Source organism: Pteropus medius, unplaced genomic scaffold (genome assembly GCF_902729225.1).
Source record: "Pteropus medius unplaced genomic scaffold, Ma_sr-lr_union100, whole genome shotgun sequence".
NCBI lineage: Eukaryota > Metazoa > Chordata > Mammalia > Chiroptera > Pteropodidae > Pteropus > Pteropus medius.
Window position 1 is genome coordinate 7,003,251 of NW_024350325.1, and position 16,979 is coordinate 7,020,229.

Genomic DNA, 16,979 nt, shown 5'->3' on the forward strand with positions numbered 1-16,979 from the left:
AAGAGAAAAGCAGTTAGTTACCCACAAAGGAGCTCCCATAAGACTGTTAGCTGATTTCTTAACAGAAACTTTGTAGGCCAGAAGAGATTGGCACAAAATATTCAAAGCGATGAAAAGCAAGGATCTACAACCACGATTACTGTACCAGCAAGCTATCATTTAGAATCAGGGGACAGATAGAGCTTCTCAGACAAGAAAAAGCTAAAGGAGTTCATCACCACCAAACCAGCATTACAAAACGTTAAAGAGACTAGAAAGAGGAGGAGGAGGAAGAGAAGAAAAGATTAAAAATATAAATAATAAAATGGCAGTAACTACATATCTATCAATAATTACTTTAAATGTAAGTGGATTAAACGCTCCAGTCAAAAGATATAGGGTGGCTGAATGGATAAGAAAACAAGATGCTTACATATGCTGCCTTCGAGAGATTCATTTCAGGTTGAATGAAACACACAGACTGAAGAAAGGGAATGGGGAAAGATATTTCATGAAAATGGAAGTGAAAAAATAAATAAATAAAAAGCTGGGGTAGCAATACTTATAACAGACAAAATAGACTTTAAAACAAATGCTATAACAAGAGACACAGAAGGACCCAGTAGTTCCACTTCTAGGTATTTACCCAGAAAACTTCAAAACATTACTTCGAAGCAACATGTGAATCTATATGTTCATTGTAGCATTATTTACAATAGACAAGATATGGAGGCAGCCTGGATGTCATCAGTGGATGAATGGATATAGAAGAGGTGATACCTATATATAATGGAATATTACTTAACTATACAAAAGAATGAAATTTTGCTATTTGCAACAACATGAATGAAACTAGAGGGTATTATGCTAAATAAGTCAAACAGAGAAAGACAAATACCATATGATTTCACTTATATGTGGAATCTAAAAAACAAAATGAACAAACAAAACAGAAACTCATAATGAAATTCATCTTTTACAAACCAATTTGTATGTCATTATGGAGTATTATCAACATTGTTACAATTAATATTACGTTTTCTGAAAATGAAGGTGACTAGTTGGATATAAGGATACTGTTTCAACCTTTTGCAAAAGTCGATAATGCAACTAAGGTTATATTAACATCCAATTTTTCATGCAATAGTATTTTGTAGGTGTTACAGATAATTTTATATGAAATTCCCCAAGTAGTGAAAAAAAATATGGATTATCTCTGAACAACCGCAGGCTTTTAAATTGTTTACATTTTCTGTTCTTTTTAAATGAATATCTCCTTTCTTTGAACCTTTATAGCATTATAACATTTATAATCTATACCATTTGAATATCCTCTGTCTTGCAGAGTTTCTATTTGTTTCACTTGTTTATTAGGCTTGTCTTCCCAACCATATTTAGCTGTCACTCCAAGGCAGGAATTTTGTTTCATACTCTTTTTATTTTGCTACTATAATTTTGCATAGAGTAGGTTCTCAGTAAACACTTATTCATTAGAGTTCTCCAAGTAGCCCAGTGATGGTTCCTAGAATAGCATGGATATTGTGTATTACCATGTATATGAGAGAGCATGGAGTGCACACCTACAGTAGACTGAAGAATGACTCCAAAGGTATCAGGTCCTAAATAGAGTACATAAATATTATGCTACTTGGAAAAATAGTATTTGCAGACATAAGTTAAGTATCTTACAACAGGGAAATTGTCCTGGATTATCTGGTGGGCCTTAAATGCCATCATAAGTATCCTTATAGGGAGAGGCAGTGAGAGATTTCATTCACAGAGAGAAGAAAAAGAAGAAAGAGGACACAGAGAAAAAAGAGTAGAAAGAGATTTAAAGATGCTGGCCTTGAAGATTTGAGTGGTGAGGCCATAAGCCAAGGAATATCAGCAGCCACCAGGAGCAGGAAGAGGCAATGGATAGATTCTCCCCTGCTGCCTCTGGAGGGAGCATAGCCCTGCCAACACCTTTATTTCAGTCCAGTGATACTGGCATCACACTTCTCGCATCCAGATCTGGGAAAGAATAAATTTCTGTTGTTTCAAGCCATCAAGTTTGTGATAATTTGTTAGACCAGCCATAGGAAGCTAATACAATGCCAATCAATAATATATTTTCATTTATTGGGAAATTTAAGAATCATATATCTGGAGCTCCTCGATCACTTTTCATCTTCCAATTCTGACATAATGGTGTCATTAAAGTCATCACATTGTAGAATATGTAAAGGAAATCACTCTGCAGCATCCTTCAATACATATGTTATTGGCCACATTGAGTAATTTCTCAAGGAGTCTCAGTACGTAGATTGACAGGCATTTCCACCCATTGCTCCCACCAGTTCCATACAGGTTGATCTCTAAGCACCTGTCCACCTCTCAAATTCTGATCTATCAGGAGACTATAGCCTTTAGTTGTGTCCTGGATGTAGTACTAAGAGCCATCTTTGGTATCTAATGTGAAACCAAAGAACTGTTTGGAAGTAACCCAGTGGCAAAGTGGAATGCTTTCAAATCCACAAGAAAATTCTACTAACTTCCTAAATAAAATAGGCTTAATTATCTAGTTAAGAAGACTATGGAAACACTCCAGTTTCACTAAAACCTTCACTGAACAAAACATCCTGCCTATAAAAATGCCTATTAAATGAAACCTAAAAACAGAATGCAGCTATGCCGGTAAGGCATGTCATTTCTCTGCTCACAGAGGTTCCCATTTGATGTAGTGTCTCTGTGTTTAGGTTACTTTGGAAGCAGCTGGGGGCCCCATGGACACTGGAGATAGATGCAATGCCTTCACTGTTTTTCATAATATATATATTTTTTCATAATATATATATGTTTTCATAATATATATTTCCATAATATATATATTTTCATTATATATGTATATGTATATACATATATATCTTTCCTTCCTTCCTTCCTTCCTTCCTTCCTTCCTTCCTTCCTTCCTTCCTTCCTTCCTTCCTTCCTTCCTTCCTTTTCCTTCCTTCCTTCCTTCCTTCCTCCTCCTCCCTCCTCCCTTCCTTCCCCTTCCTTCCTTCCTTCCTCCCTTCCTTTCTTTCATTTTGTTTTTAAAACCAGGAAAGCAGCCTGCATTTCCAAGATCATTAGCTCCCTCGAAGTACTCTTCAGGACCATACTGTTTTGTTTCGTTTTTCTTTAACCTAAAAAAAATTTCAACCACAAATGTAATGTTTATCTTTCAAAATAGCAGCTGAAAAAAGCACAGGATGTGAGACCAAAAACACTCTTTTGACTTCCTCTCCTCTGTGTGTGTGTGTGTGAGAGACTTTCTTCAGGTTCTTTTCATAAGAGCCTGCTATAAGTCATGGTCTTCAGTCTGGCTTATGGGAAAGAACTCCCCAAATGAGAAGCGGCATCACCTTGGGAGCAAAACCTTGTCAGTTCTGTGCATTTTGGCATGGGATTAACCTCAGTTTAGCAATGATTCTCCACTATCTTATCTTCTTCATTTTGTCATTACTTAAATTGTGCTGGTCTTGTTTTTCTCCTTAGGTATTTGAAAATATCATTTGATCATGGACACCAGAGCTTCTCAAATGTTGGCTTTTTTTGGGAACTCTATAAGAAAAACTTCTTCAACCAATTGAGCTGTTTATTTTCTTTTTGGGTGCATTGCATTAGACAACAGGATTTTATTAGTCTGAATTCTTGCCTCAAAGAACTACTTGTTCTTAATGACATTTGTCTTTTCCACTTCTTATACCCTACACCCTCTTTGTTCAATTTCTTCTTCCTTTATTTTCTGTATCTTTGCATGGTCTTCTACAACCACGTACCTACTTGCTACTAACAAGGGACCTTTCTCACCCCCATTATTTTGGATGTAACTTTATAAAGTATATGAGTACTATGGCAAATGGTTGTTAAACATTTGAAGTGAATTGATTAAATGCCATTAAAACTCTTGTCAGTAGTATATGTATGTTTGTTTCTGTTAAATGCACTCTAATTCTTCATAAAATTAACTCTATTGTCTTAGAATGATCATTATGCTATTTCTTTACAACAACTATAATGAAATGTTTTTCATGCCTCCACGGTATCATCTTTCTCCCTGCAAAATGCAATTAGTTCACTTTCAGAAATAAATGAGTATCAACATTTAAAAACTGACTAGCCCAAAGAAAGGAAAAACTAGTTATGGTACCCCTAGAGCAGCATGCCCCGCTGACAGTCTGACCCACAGCACCAAAAGACTTGCCATTGAGAGAGTCGAGAAGAACAAATGGTTCTCTCCTGAACAATGCATTAGCCACACTAATGCATTGTGTATCGCCACCTCCCCGCACCCCCTGCCACTTTTAGTGACCTAAGGGGCTTTCTTGAAACTAGACTACTTTAGGAAAGCTCCTGAGTGTTGGGTATTTCTTGAACTACCGGCAATTTTTGTTTCTTTTTTCTTTTTTCTTTTTCTTTTTTTTTTTTTTGACTAGAGTTTTATTTGTGGTTCTGTGCGATTTCGTTCTTTCGGGGGCTATCTTATTGTGTTTGTTCCTTCAATCCTTCTCTGCCAGAAGAACAGCCCTGAGCTGAGCACATAGAAAGGGAAGGTGATATTATTTTTCATTCCTTTGCTGTTTTCACTAGTGAAACCAAAGGCAGACTACTTCCTTGGTATATCTTTTAGCACCTTAACAGATTTTTTTTAAAATATATTTTTTCTATGTAGTATCTTAAAGCAAATGACAGTTAAACATACTGTTTCTGGCTTAGGTCAGGTACTTTCTCAAGATGGATTTTAAAGGCCTTTAATACAGTGTGCTTAATCAGCCCTGAGACTATCCTAAGGGGAAACTTTCATGTTCAGTGTAGTTAACGTACCTGATTTTCTCCTGGCCTTCAGGAGTTATATCCTGGCTCTGCTCTTATTTTATCTGTCTGAAACATTCTTTAAGGGAAATCACCAAAATAAAAAGGTTTTTATATAAATACTTGGATCTTGGGTCTCTGGAGTTTTAATAAATCAAGCCTACCCTCCCCCCTATTTTCTTAAAATAAGTCAGAGGAAAACTAGATGAAAGATTATACAGAAATGGTCTCTTTATATGTTTTCCCACTCAAAGTACAAACTATTTTTCTCCTAGGCATAAGATTTCCCTGTTATGCGATTCAAAGCAGAAGGAAGTTGATTATACTAGACTCAAAGTAAAAATCCAAATAGCTTTCTCTTGTTTTGGTGGGTTTATTCCCATTTCCCAAATTCTTTTGCATGTTGGTTAAACTGGTCTGGGACTCCAGGCAGATTTTCCCAGTATGGATTGGGGAATAAAATAACTCTTTTTGTATCTGAGTGCTTTGTAAGGAGCAATCTGTAACAAGGAGGCTCTTAAACACATTTAAGATCTCTTTTGGTCCCTGGCATGGGTCACACTGCACAGTTCGTTTGTTATAGTTTCATAACTCCCTGGAGCTCCTTTGGTTATAACCTCCCAGTTTGCTTTACATCTATCACCTCAAAACAAATCTTAATTTTTTTTTTTTTTTAAATAGAGAGTATTGGGCCAGAACTCAAGAGAAGAAACTAGCTCATTTCACCAGTTCAAAGGTCTTGCAATTTTCACCAAGTCTGAGAAATATAGCTCTCAACTACAAGCCCTGCCTCTGCTTGCACCAGGAGCGCAGTAGCAAGGAGTCTGATCTGGGCAACACAGGTTACCTGTGCCAGTCGGTTCTGAGGATACATTTGTCAGTAAATCATTATGGGGTCTTTCCCAAGTCTTTGTGTCCACCAACGGCTGGGAGTATGGGAGAGAATTTTAGCTAGGCATAGAGTAGCATGTTGACTGAGGAAACGATCTTTGAGGTAATGGAAAATAGCTTCCTTATCAGTAGCTATGACTGAGTTTGGGTTGAGCTGCCACCTAGAAGCCATGAAGACTAAGTGTGGAATAAAGCCCTTACTGTTTCTATCCCATTAATTATTCTGCTTTATGAATGTTTTTCTTGCTTAATAACTATTGCCAGATGCAATGTATCTTGGGATTCCAAGTTGGAAAGTTCACTTTAGTAACTTTTGACAACAGTTCCATTGACCACAGTTCTACAGAAGACCAAAACAGTTCAAATTTTTCTTTGATTTTTGAATATCTTTGTTTAATAATCATAAGAAAGGTAATTTTATTGTGGCTTTAAAAATAAAATCTGTCTAAATAAGCATGACCTTCCCATTAGATTGGATTACAGTCTGTTCTTGAACTCGGCAGAAAAAGAACTATCAGAAGACTTCTTAAAGTCTTTTTCCAGGACTTTGATTCTATTAGCTAGAACATTGTTTGAACACAAGGCAAAGTCCTCTGGCTATTAAGTCTGAAAATATGAGACTTCACATTTATGGTTTCCAGAAATTTGAATATCCCAAGACAGTCAAGTTTGTTTTTTGATTTCCTGCCCAGTACTTTTTTTCTATTTTGACTTAAGTTTAAATTGCACATATGCCTTAGATGTAATTAATGAGTACATATAATATACAAAAATATTTAGAGATGTGGTAAATCAAACCATGGTTAGATTATCTCAGTCATTCTCATAAAGGTTCTAGTCAAATTAATTTTAAAAGTTTTTAGCAGGCTAAGTTTATGAAAATATTTCTAGGAGATAACATATATTGCCATATATTTCACTATGAATGCATCTACACTTCAAATAATATTTTCAGAGTTAGAGTTAAGTGATATTCTTTTCTTTATATCATTAAAGTGCTAGAATGTTAAATAATCTATCAGAATTGTTTTTGTCTCAGCCGTGGGGAAAAGGTTTAAAAATAATGAAGAAAAAACATATTTCGGGATCACATGGAGAATTTTAATTAGATTCTAGGGTAATTAATACAATTTAAAAATCAATGTTAGGTGGAATCTGTCTTCGGGGGCTCTATATGTGTCCTTCTCTATGCATCAGATTTATCTCATTTTAGAAAAGTGCACAGAAGATGAAACTGTCTGGAAATTTAGTCAAACATCTAAAAAATTCACTGAAAAATTTCTTTGTATTAACTTCATATTCCTCTTTTGTTATAACAAAATTGGATTCGAAATGGCAAACTACCTGTTTTCTCCGTATTAATTAGGATAATGATTTTGATAAAGATATAAGCAGGGCAAATTCAAGGCTGGCCAGAATAGAATGGAGAGAGAGTGCACTGGGGCCATAGGTTAGCTTGGTGATAGAGGGCCTTGAGATGTTTAGAGTATACACATACACATACAGCCTCACGTACACACATACTGTATGTATGTGTGCGTGGGGAAGTGTATACACGTAGTAATGATAGAGAAATATTAGTGCTTCCTCTCACAATCCATGTTGCCAAAATAATGTTTATAACAACAACACCTTTGTGTCATTTGCCTGGAAGTCCTAGCCCAGTATAACACTTGGTAAGATTTAACTGGAGTAGCACAGATTTTTTACGATATTTGGCCAGCCTTTGTGCGTATAACTTTTATCTTATTTGACTTATAAACACACATACTATTATACACTATTACTAGTAACATTAGTTTATATGGTATCCTTTCTTCTAACATAAATAAAAGAGCAATAGAAACTTATCTCATTTAGCCTCATTAAAAAAAGAGGGAAGCTGTCTCAATGGTCTTGAAATTTCTCTCTTTGGTGATTCTTTCCTTCATTCTCGTTCACCCAGAAACCTAGATTAATCTATATAGAGCCTTAAAAAAATGTTATTTGTAGAAACTTTTAGCAGTCCCCCCAGGAAAAATTCCACACTGCTCATTCCAAAAGACGCGGAGATTCATGGCTGCATCTTCTTGATCCAGCTGTTATTCCCCACCATTAATCAGCACACGCCTTCTTCCAGATGCTGCTCTTTTCCTTGCTCAATCCTGTCCCATTGTCTTGGTCTTCTTCACACTGTTTTTTTCCACTCATGTTTTCTTTCTCTTCCTTTTTCTCATCTAATCCTTTCCACTCCTCTAACTAAAATCTTATCTCTCTATGACACCTTACCAGGTTACTCCAGATCATTCTAGATTTCAGTGTCGTGCTATGGTTTAATTGTTGAGTATTACTGATAAAACATGAGGCATGATGAGGTTTGAGCAAGACTGGGGTTCAAGTCTTCTGAGTGGACTCTGTCACTGAACTACCTTTGTGCCTTTTGTGACTTTCTGCCATTTCTCTCATTTCTTTTCTTTAAATTTGTTTTTCTCATCTTTTCTCTTTTTTTCTCCCTCTCTTTTAAATGTGAAGAGACATTCTAAGCATGGATGCTCTTAGAAAGCCATGCTTGGTGGAAGAAAACCAATAGATGACAACCAGAAGACGAGCACCCAGTGTGGAGCTTATCCAGTCTTTTCACAATCAAAACAAAACCAAATAAAAATCTCAAATGCCACAATTAATCAAAATAAGAGAGATCTGCATTTATTATTAGGACAATTCCCAAAGGGTTGGTATATTCAGCCCAAGATTCTCAGATGAAAAAAAACACCACCGCCATGACCAACAACAACAACAAAAACTCATCTAGCTAGTTCATCATGAAAAATAATGACATGGTATAAAAGAAAACAATTGAAAAACATACATAGTATTGAGGTAGGGAGGCGATAAGAAATACAAACTTGGAAAGAAATTTAGAAGTGATAAAGGATATCTAAAGTTGTAAATAAGAAAGAACAACAGTGCTTGCTTAAGTCTAAAGAGAGGCAAGTTAAAGCCTTCACCTTCTATTTAGAAGAAACGCTTCTTTTATAAAAGCTGAGAAAAAGGCACAAGATGCCCAGCTAAAGCCACACATTGGCACAGAGAGAAGGCATTAAGAGCACATTTCAAAGGGCATATTCAGTGATGTTGTTTCACTTAGGATCCCTTATTTGCAAAAATGTTTTTCCAATCATCTTGCGAAACCTTAAGAATGCACAGGAGGTATGGAGATAGAACCTGAAAAAAGAAATCTCTGTCCAACCATATCACCCAAATCTAAATGACCTAAGATTCTTGAACTTAGTTTGCTGACTCTATTTTGTCCTCCATCCCGATCAGGCAGAAAAACAAACATAGAAATCAAGGTGAAATGTAAAGCTAGGATCACTTTAAAAACAGTCTTCTTACTCTCTCAAAATAATGTGGAAAAAGAAAACAAAGATCCTCTAAGACTCTCTTACCCTCAATAGTTAATGATAACTTATGACTATGTTTTTAACTTTCTTTTGTTGAGTCATGGACTCTCCTCCTCCCCCACTCCGTAGTTTCCAGGGTCAACGGACAAGCTTTTATAAATCACGGGACTGGAGTTGCTGCTATGTTTGGTCTTGATCCAGCTTCTTTATTATCTCTGCTGTTGTGCACTACAGTTTTGTAGACGCACTAGATAAAACAGAGAAACAAAATCAGGAGATTATTCCCAGGCTATTTGCCAACTAATTTTAAACTGTTGCTCACTGCTGGTACAAAAATAATGGTCTTTTATTCCTGAGTCTTTTAGAATAGAAATCCGGGGTAGGGGGCCTGGGGGAGTGTGTGTGTGTTAATTTCTGGTTCTGTCAAACTCCTTTGTTCCTCCTTTGCCTCAGTTTCCTAACTCGTTTAATAGTGTTGCTGAGAATTTTGTTTTCTTTCCTAATTCTATCTAGTGCAAAATGCCTTGAGTATTTTTTTCACCACTCTATCATAACAAAATGAGAATCTGGAAGGATATATGTATAGTCATTTATCATCCTCCAGATCTTGCCTCTAGAATTCCTTAGTTTTCAATCGTAGTGTCTCCGGAAATTTATGAAACCCTGCCAGTTCAGAGTGAACCCCATAGAAATGATCCCTGGACAAGTAAAATTCGGGGAGTTAAAATGAGTTGCTGCAAATCATACAGTTAGCTAGGGTCAGAACTCCCCAGAATCTGAACCCAACTCTTCCTATTCTTCATTGAATGCATAATTCATTTTCATTGGAATTTTAGAATGCCTAAGCAGACTCAAGGTCTGGACTGGATTTCGAGCTCAGTCTAGGATGACTCTTAAAAATATATGATCTGAAAGATTCTGAGATCTTGGGCTGTTTCTCAGTGATTCTACGGAAAGTCTGAGACCTGACCATCTCCTTCAGCAAAGTCAAGTCCCCAAGGCCCTCAGACTCAACCTACTTTCTTCCGGGTTGAGCCGAGGCCGAGCTGACATAGCTGAAAACATTTTAGAGCACACCCACATCTCCGGACGAACCAGGACAGACGGGGGTGGGAGAAGGGTACAAGAGCAACCATTTGTCCAAAGGGTCATCTGTTGACAGAGTCATTAACCCAGTAACAGTGCGGGACAGTATCCTCTCTCGAATTAGTTGTAAGTGAAATCCCTTAAAAATATAATTTTGCTTTATACTTAAATTTTTTTTTGTCTCTAGAAAACTACTAAAGACTCATCCATCGAGTCTCTTGCCTTGAATCACATATCAGGCCAGTATGTATGTGGGTTTTGTCTAAGTATGCACAAGAGTGGAACATTTTGTTTTAGGAACGTGAGACGTATGAAATACAAATCTGCTGAAAGGCTTCCTGGGAATTGCTGTGGGGCTATGCAGGGTAGGCATTAACCCTCTGAAGGAGGGGGAGAAAACAAGTCTGAGTCAGGTAACGCCCTTAGGTGAGGTCCTGGGAAGATAAAGAATTCAGATCACATAGAGCCCATTAAGTACTTCTGTGACCCACTAAGTAGGTAGGTCCCATAATAAAGTGAGAAAATATAGGTACGGACGCCCCCCAATTTCACGGCCTTTAGACTCGCAGTGGGAGCAGCAGGCAGGGAAGAGCCAGCCTGATACTGCCAGAGGTTAATCCTTAGTGCGCAGCAAACCCAGGAAAGTTCACCTCAGTTTGCTACAAACCTGCAACATCGAGGCTAGAGGTAACGTGGCTAGAAGCGAATTCAGAACTGGAAATTCCAGGTCCGCACCCACGAGCACCCCTCCCATCACGGCGGCATCACGCGTGGGACATGCGGATGAGAGCAGGGTCTGGCTCAGCGCGGGTTCCGCTCCTCCCACCCGCCCGCCTTCTGTCCGGCATGTAACCTCCCTCCCGGCGGCCGCCCCGCCCCGCCCCTTCGGCCCCGCCCAGACCGCCCTCCGGACCCCGCCCCTCCCGCCCGCTCGGCTCCGGCTCCTCCCCCGGGGGAGCGCGCGCTGTCTCCGCCCTCGCCTGGGAGCTGGGAGGCTGCGGGAGCCCGGCCGCAGTAGCCGCCTCAGCAGCTTCGTATCCGCCTCGTCTTCCTTGGCCGCCGCTGAGCCGCGCCCGGAGCTCGGCCGAGGAGGCTGCAGCCGCAGCCAGGAGCCCGCAGTCCGCCCCTGCAGCCCGCCGCCGCCCTCCAAGGGCGCCCCAGGCCGCGCCATGGTGAAGGTGACGTTCAACTCGGCTCTGGCCCAGAAGGAGGCCAAGAAAGACGAACCCAAGAGCAGCGAGGAGGCGCTCATCATCCCCCCCGACGCCGTTGCGGTGGACTGCAAGGTCCGAGGGCCGGGGCGGTCGGGGACTGGGTGCTTGGCCCGGCGGGGAGCGCTCTGCGCGGCTCCGCGCGGCCAAGTGGCGCGGGCACCCGGCGCAGGGCTCGGGGTCCCGAGAGAGCCGAGCTCTCCCTTTTTCTCAGGCTGCTGCCCCTTCTAGTCCCGCCGCAGCTTCTTTGTAAGAAAGTGCGTGTGCAGAAAGCGCTGCTTAACTCGGGGTCGGGGGCTTGGGAGGCCTGGAGAGAGAAGGATTAAAGAATGGTGCCGGGTTCGTGGTTGTTGGTGCCGTCAGGGGCATGTTCGTGGAGCTGGGACTAGCTTCGTTCGACCTGGGGACCAGCGACGACATGCAAAACAACAAAAACAACAACAGAGTTTGGCACTTCCTCTCAGTATAAATAATGTGCCTAAAATGGCTGACATCATTAGAATCCTAAACCTCTGTTGCTTCCTACTTTTCCTTTCTAGGCTGGACAGCACTTGGACTAAGTCCAGCTACTGTAAGCCTCATAATTTTAAAAGCATTTTCTTCTTTACTTTTTCCACGGCCCTTCGGTATTGGCAGGTGAACTTCATGGTGGGGTCTGTAGAGGAAAAGGAGCGAGTGAGGGGAGAAAGCAAGGTGACGACGGTCTCCTCAGAATAGGTTCTGGCTGTCGATTTTATAATTAAAACAAAGATTGCCGGTAAATTACTATGTGGATATTAATATAAAACCGACAGTTGGCTTTTAAATTATATCAGCATCTTTATAGGACCCCTTAGGCTAAGTGAAACTGAACCTAAGAAACTTGTCCTACGTCCCTTAAACAATTATCTTATTTTACAGAATCCTCCCCTTTTAGCCTTAAGTAAAACCGAGTGGAACCACAATTGTGCTAACTTTCATTAGCATTTTTCAAGACTTATTATCAGTAGGGTAAACTTAGTTTTAACTTAAAAAAAAAATTGTGCGCAGATATGAGTAATAAGCGTTATTTTTTATATGGTCTAAGGACAATTAATACTGACAAATGGCCACTAATGTACTATAAAAATGTTTGAGAAGATAATGTTAATCTGGATATAAAAATGTTAGCCCGTACTTGTATTTGGAAGTGTTATAGTTAAAAACAAATGTCAGGGGTTGATTTTTAAATGACTGTCTTTCCTTGAAATAGGAACAGTGAACTGACCCCTAAGAGGATTCAGAGTTTGGGTGTTAATATTGTTTTCCTGAATCCATAGCAAACAGGGTTGGTCTTACAAGAAAATGTTTGGAATGCACAGAACCATAGTTCTAGTAGCAAATTATTATCTTAGCTTTGTGTTTATCTAACATTCATTGTACCTGAAATAGGTTGATAGTCAGGTGCCCAGTCACATATATAGATAGATTTAAATTCTATTATATCTTTTTTAAAAAGTATAAACAAATATGACTCCTCCTATTAAAAAAATAGAGAAGGAGAAAGCATTTGGATGATGTCACTTCAAACAGCTTTTCTCTGTTCTGCTGTAGTGATGATTTGAAACGCTGCACAAAAATCAGAATTAATTTGCTGGGCAGCTTTAAATCCGACTTTTGACATTTTCTGTTGTTTCTGAAATGGTGACCCTATTTTCAGATCCCCAAAATTTCTCAATTTGAATTTTGTGGTCATAGGAGATGTAAAAACGTAACCATTTATAGCTCCGTGCTTTGTTTTCCATTTCTGTATCCTCAGATCCCCATATCCAAAGAAAAATACTGGAACTAAACTGTGAGAGCCAGAGTCTTCCTTTGTGACCACATAGTAGTCATGGATGCATGGGCAGATACAAAATGACTAATTCTTTTTCTAGCAATAAGCTCAAAAACTTCAGTGAGTGACAAAATAATTGCTCTACATTAAAGGTAGAATCACTTAATGGTAAATGAAAACCTTACTTTATAACAGTCATTTGTGAAAGAACTTCTGATTTCTTCATTTTGGAGCTTAGGCAGTGATTACATAATGCTCTCTGGCTCCTTGGGGTGAGTGTACAGTAACCGCGGAGTTTGCCTGGATTCTGCACAGAATCAGCTTTCTGGGGCATTTCCTTGCTTGGTTGAGAGGACCAAGTAAAGCTAGTTATGGACCAGAACTCCTGAACAGGTATTTTTAATACCTTTAACTCTCATAAGCTCACTGTTAACATAAAGACCAATGTTTCTAAAAATGCTCTGGTATCATCTGGGATTCTGGTTTAAAAATGCAGATTCTACTACCTTAGGCTTCAAGAATTCTATGACTCCAGTCAGCTGGCTTACGTAACAGGAGTTCCAGCACTTTTACACTGCTCTTGTCTTTTCTGTTTTTTGAGCTCTTCTCACGTCAGGGTGAGACCCTGGAAGCAGTTCCATTGCCCTATTTTTCAGTCTTGTCTTTTCAGTAACTATTAATCCAAGCAGCCATGTCTTTTGATTATATCATCTCAACCAGCTTGTTATTTTTTATTCTTTTCCTACATTTTCCCCTTATCTCTTTTCACCTTCCTCTACCTGTCCCAGTTGGCACAAAGCTCTTAGGGGTATAGAAACAGCAAAGAGTACAACTTGTGTTTTGTATAACAGAGGTGAATTTGAAATTATATGCATGTTTTATGTTCTAGGTAGAAATTTATGTTTATGTCTATAACTTTGAACTTTGCAAAATTGTTATATATGTACAAATATCAAAGGATGTGCTTAATGTACTGTGTCAGAAGCCCCAGTTTTGTCATTACTTAACTGTTAGATCTTGGGCTTAAGTTTTTGGTTTTCCTTATCTGTAAGATGAGAGGGTAGGACCAAATGGTCTGTAAAAACCAGTTTTAAAAGTCTACAAAGATGCTATATTTGGCAGGAATTAAATTGTTTTCATTGTAAAAAATTAACAACTACCTCCTCACCCTAACTGGACTGTTCCCTTTCTTCCTCCCCATGTCTAGCATGTTACGTTCCTTCCTCATATTAATTAGCAGTGGGTTAAAGAGAAAGGAGATGGATAGAGGTATTATGTAATAAGTCAAAATATTCATTTTAGGCTACCTCACTGTAGAACAGTAGTTGTCAACAACTCATATTGTTGTAATGCCTAATTAAGAAACATCTTTCTCAATATCCAACCTGAAAAGCTAGTTTGCTTCAGGTAAGTATTTCTGCAAGGCATTTTGCTGATAGTGTTGCCTCTTTACCCCATATTGTAGTTATAGACTTTACTAAAAGGAGGAGAAAAGTAAAGTGTTTGTGTGTAGGGGAGAAGATGGGAGCATGAGAAAAAGTGAAGGACTGCTAACCCAATAAGGTCTGAGCGTCCCATCACAAAATGGCTGTTTGGGCCCTTGTTCTTTACACTACCTGGCATTTCCTGTTTGCATTAACAAGACTGAATGGTTTGGTAATTTAGCTTTTTGGTGGTGGTTATCGTTTTTCTGTTTTTAGGGCGTGGGGTAGAAGAAAGGAGGAACATAAAATAAATGATGACATTTACTAAAACGTATTGATCTTTAGAGAAGGATTGGGAGCTTAGTTCTCTTTAACAGTGCATATCATTATCTAGTATGTGTAAACAATGGCCAGTAAAAACTCTACAGTCATTACATTTTGGTTCTGCATGAGGGTATTGGTATCTGAAGTGAGAGATTAGTGCTGGGAGATGAATTAATTGCCCTATGCATACCAAGTGACTTGGCAAGACCTCCTGTGTGTGTACATATGCCCCACGCGACGCTGCTGCTGTGGAGAGTGGACAAGGTTACACGTTGTACAGTTGGAGGACAAATTACCTGCTTAGGGTATCCCCAGTGTCGTCTTAAACATGTTTTCCCCTGACTAGATAAGAAAGTGTATTAACCATGGCAGAATCATAAGCCTGTAAGATGTTATGGAATTCAACTGCCATATATGAGAGAGGTTTAAGTGAATAGAAGTATTTTTTAACCAGAAATCTCTCTTGGAACACATGGTACAGGCTTTTTTAAGTTGATTTAGAATTTAACTTACAAGGTTTTTGTTAGGTATTGCTAAAGCTTGACTTGCTTTAAATATACATTGACAAATGTAATAAGTAGTGATTGTGGGACATTTTATTTCTTAGTTTTTTCATACAGTAATTCTAGAATGTCTATTCAAAATGCATTTTCTGTCTTAAAAAGGAAATTGTTTCTGAATTCACATTATAACTAAAATTTCTTAGACTATCATTATATCAGTAGAGGAAGATGTAGAAAAATGTTACTCCTTATATCCGACATCGATGGATTTATTCTCTTGAACTTTTTGGTAAAAACTTGGCATTTTTTTTATTAGCGTTCAGGCTGAAGGAGTTAAGAACTTTGCCATTAAAGAACTTCTTCAGGCCACCTGTTAAATAAAGGATATGACACTTCCAAATTTTGAATGAAGTGGTTTTTGTCTATATGATGTAGGAAACAGTAACTGGAACTTTGTTTTTAAAAAGCTTATATTATGTTTTAATAACATGAGACATTTCTTGACTCATGTTCTTTACACAAAGCAATAATGAGAATGAGTCTTTTACAGGGTAGACGTCTGAAAATTGAAAATTGGAAATCATAGGTATGACTCTATGAACATTTAAAAAATTCATTTGATTGTGATTATCCCCTTTAATTGGTATTTGTGATACATATTCTTAATAGCTTAAAGGATACCTACAATATAATTCTACTTTTTAAGTGTTACCAACAATTAAATGAATAAAATTTTAAACAATTGAAAAATTTTAAGTTCTCTAATTGGTTAGCGGTAAAAAGAACTTTTATGAAGTATTTCTATTATTCTACCATTTGGGGAGAAATCAAGAATATTCTTAAGCAGCAGAATTCCAATCCTGAATTGTAGAAATGAGAAGTTTACTCTTGTTTTTATGATAAAGGGACATTCTGATTTTTCATTTGTTTTATCTTTTAATGTTAAGTTTCCAGCAAAGTACTTAAATATGTAATGTAAATATTTCAGAAGAAAAATTAATGTTGAAATAAAATTTGCACAATTTATAAATGCTAACATTTTCAAGTTAAATAATCTTGAACTTTGGGAAATTGACACTAAGTACAGTGTTAGATATTTAAGTACTTTGCGATTTTTGGATATTTGCATAAGCCTTTTTTTGGCATATTTTTGTTGGATTTCTGTATGTTTGAATGTTTAACTTTCAATGCTCAAATTATTTTTAAACATTTTAAGTCTGTTTCATAGAATTAGTTAAAAATAGAGCTTAAATCTTGAATTATTTTCTTTGCTTTTTAAATATGATTACAATTATTTAATATAAGAGCCAAGAAGGTAAGTTACATTGTTAAGTAAATCACTTAGATCACTGCAGTATCCAAAAGAAGACCCATCTTTATGTTAGGAAAAATTATTTTAAGAGCTAGTTGATCTGGATCTGCATTTCTTAAAATTTATTGTGTTAGTCAACCTCTCTAGTATTTCTGTTCTGCTGTATGTACTACATGTGTTCTTATCTTTTGTTTTGTAGCTTTTTCTTTTAATTTTTTTCTTGCTTTCATTTTAA

General features: G+C 37.9%; 2 protein-coding genes across 2 annotated transcripts in view; one reads left to right on the top strand and one right to left on the bottom strand.

The window, feature by feature from the left end:
• Positions 1–11,346, bottom strand: part of LOC120583790 (uncharacterized) — a 24,907-nt gene extending 13,561 nt beyond the window's left edge. Inside the window, exon 1 of the mRNA XM_039839226.1 lies at positions 10,843–11,346. Coding sequence (XP_039695160.1) covers positions 10,843–11,346 — 504 coding nt within the window. The remainder of the gene's footprint in view (positions 1–10,842) is intronic.
• ITM2B (integral membrane protein 2B) overlaps positions 11,155–16,979 on the top strand; it is a 25,066-nt gene continuing 19,241 nt past the window's right edge. The window contains exon 1 of the mRNA XM_039839353.1: positions 11,155–11,461. Within this exon, the coding sequence (XP_039695287.1) occupies positions 11,345–11,461 (117 nt within the window). The 5' untranslated portion in view covers positions 11,155–11,344. The remainder of the gene's footprint in view (positions 11,462–16,979) is intronic.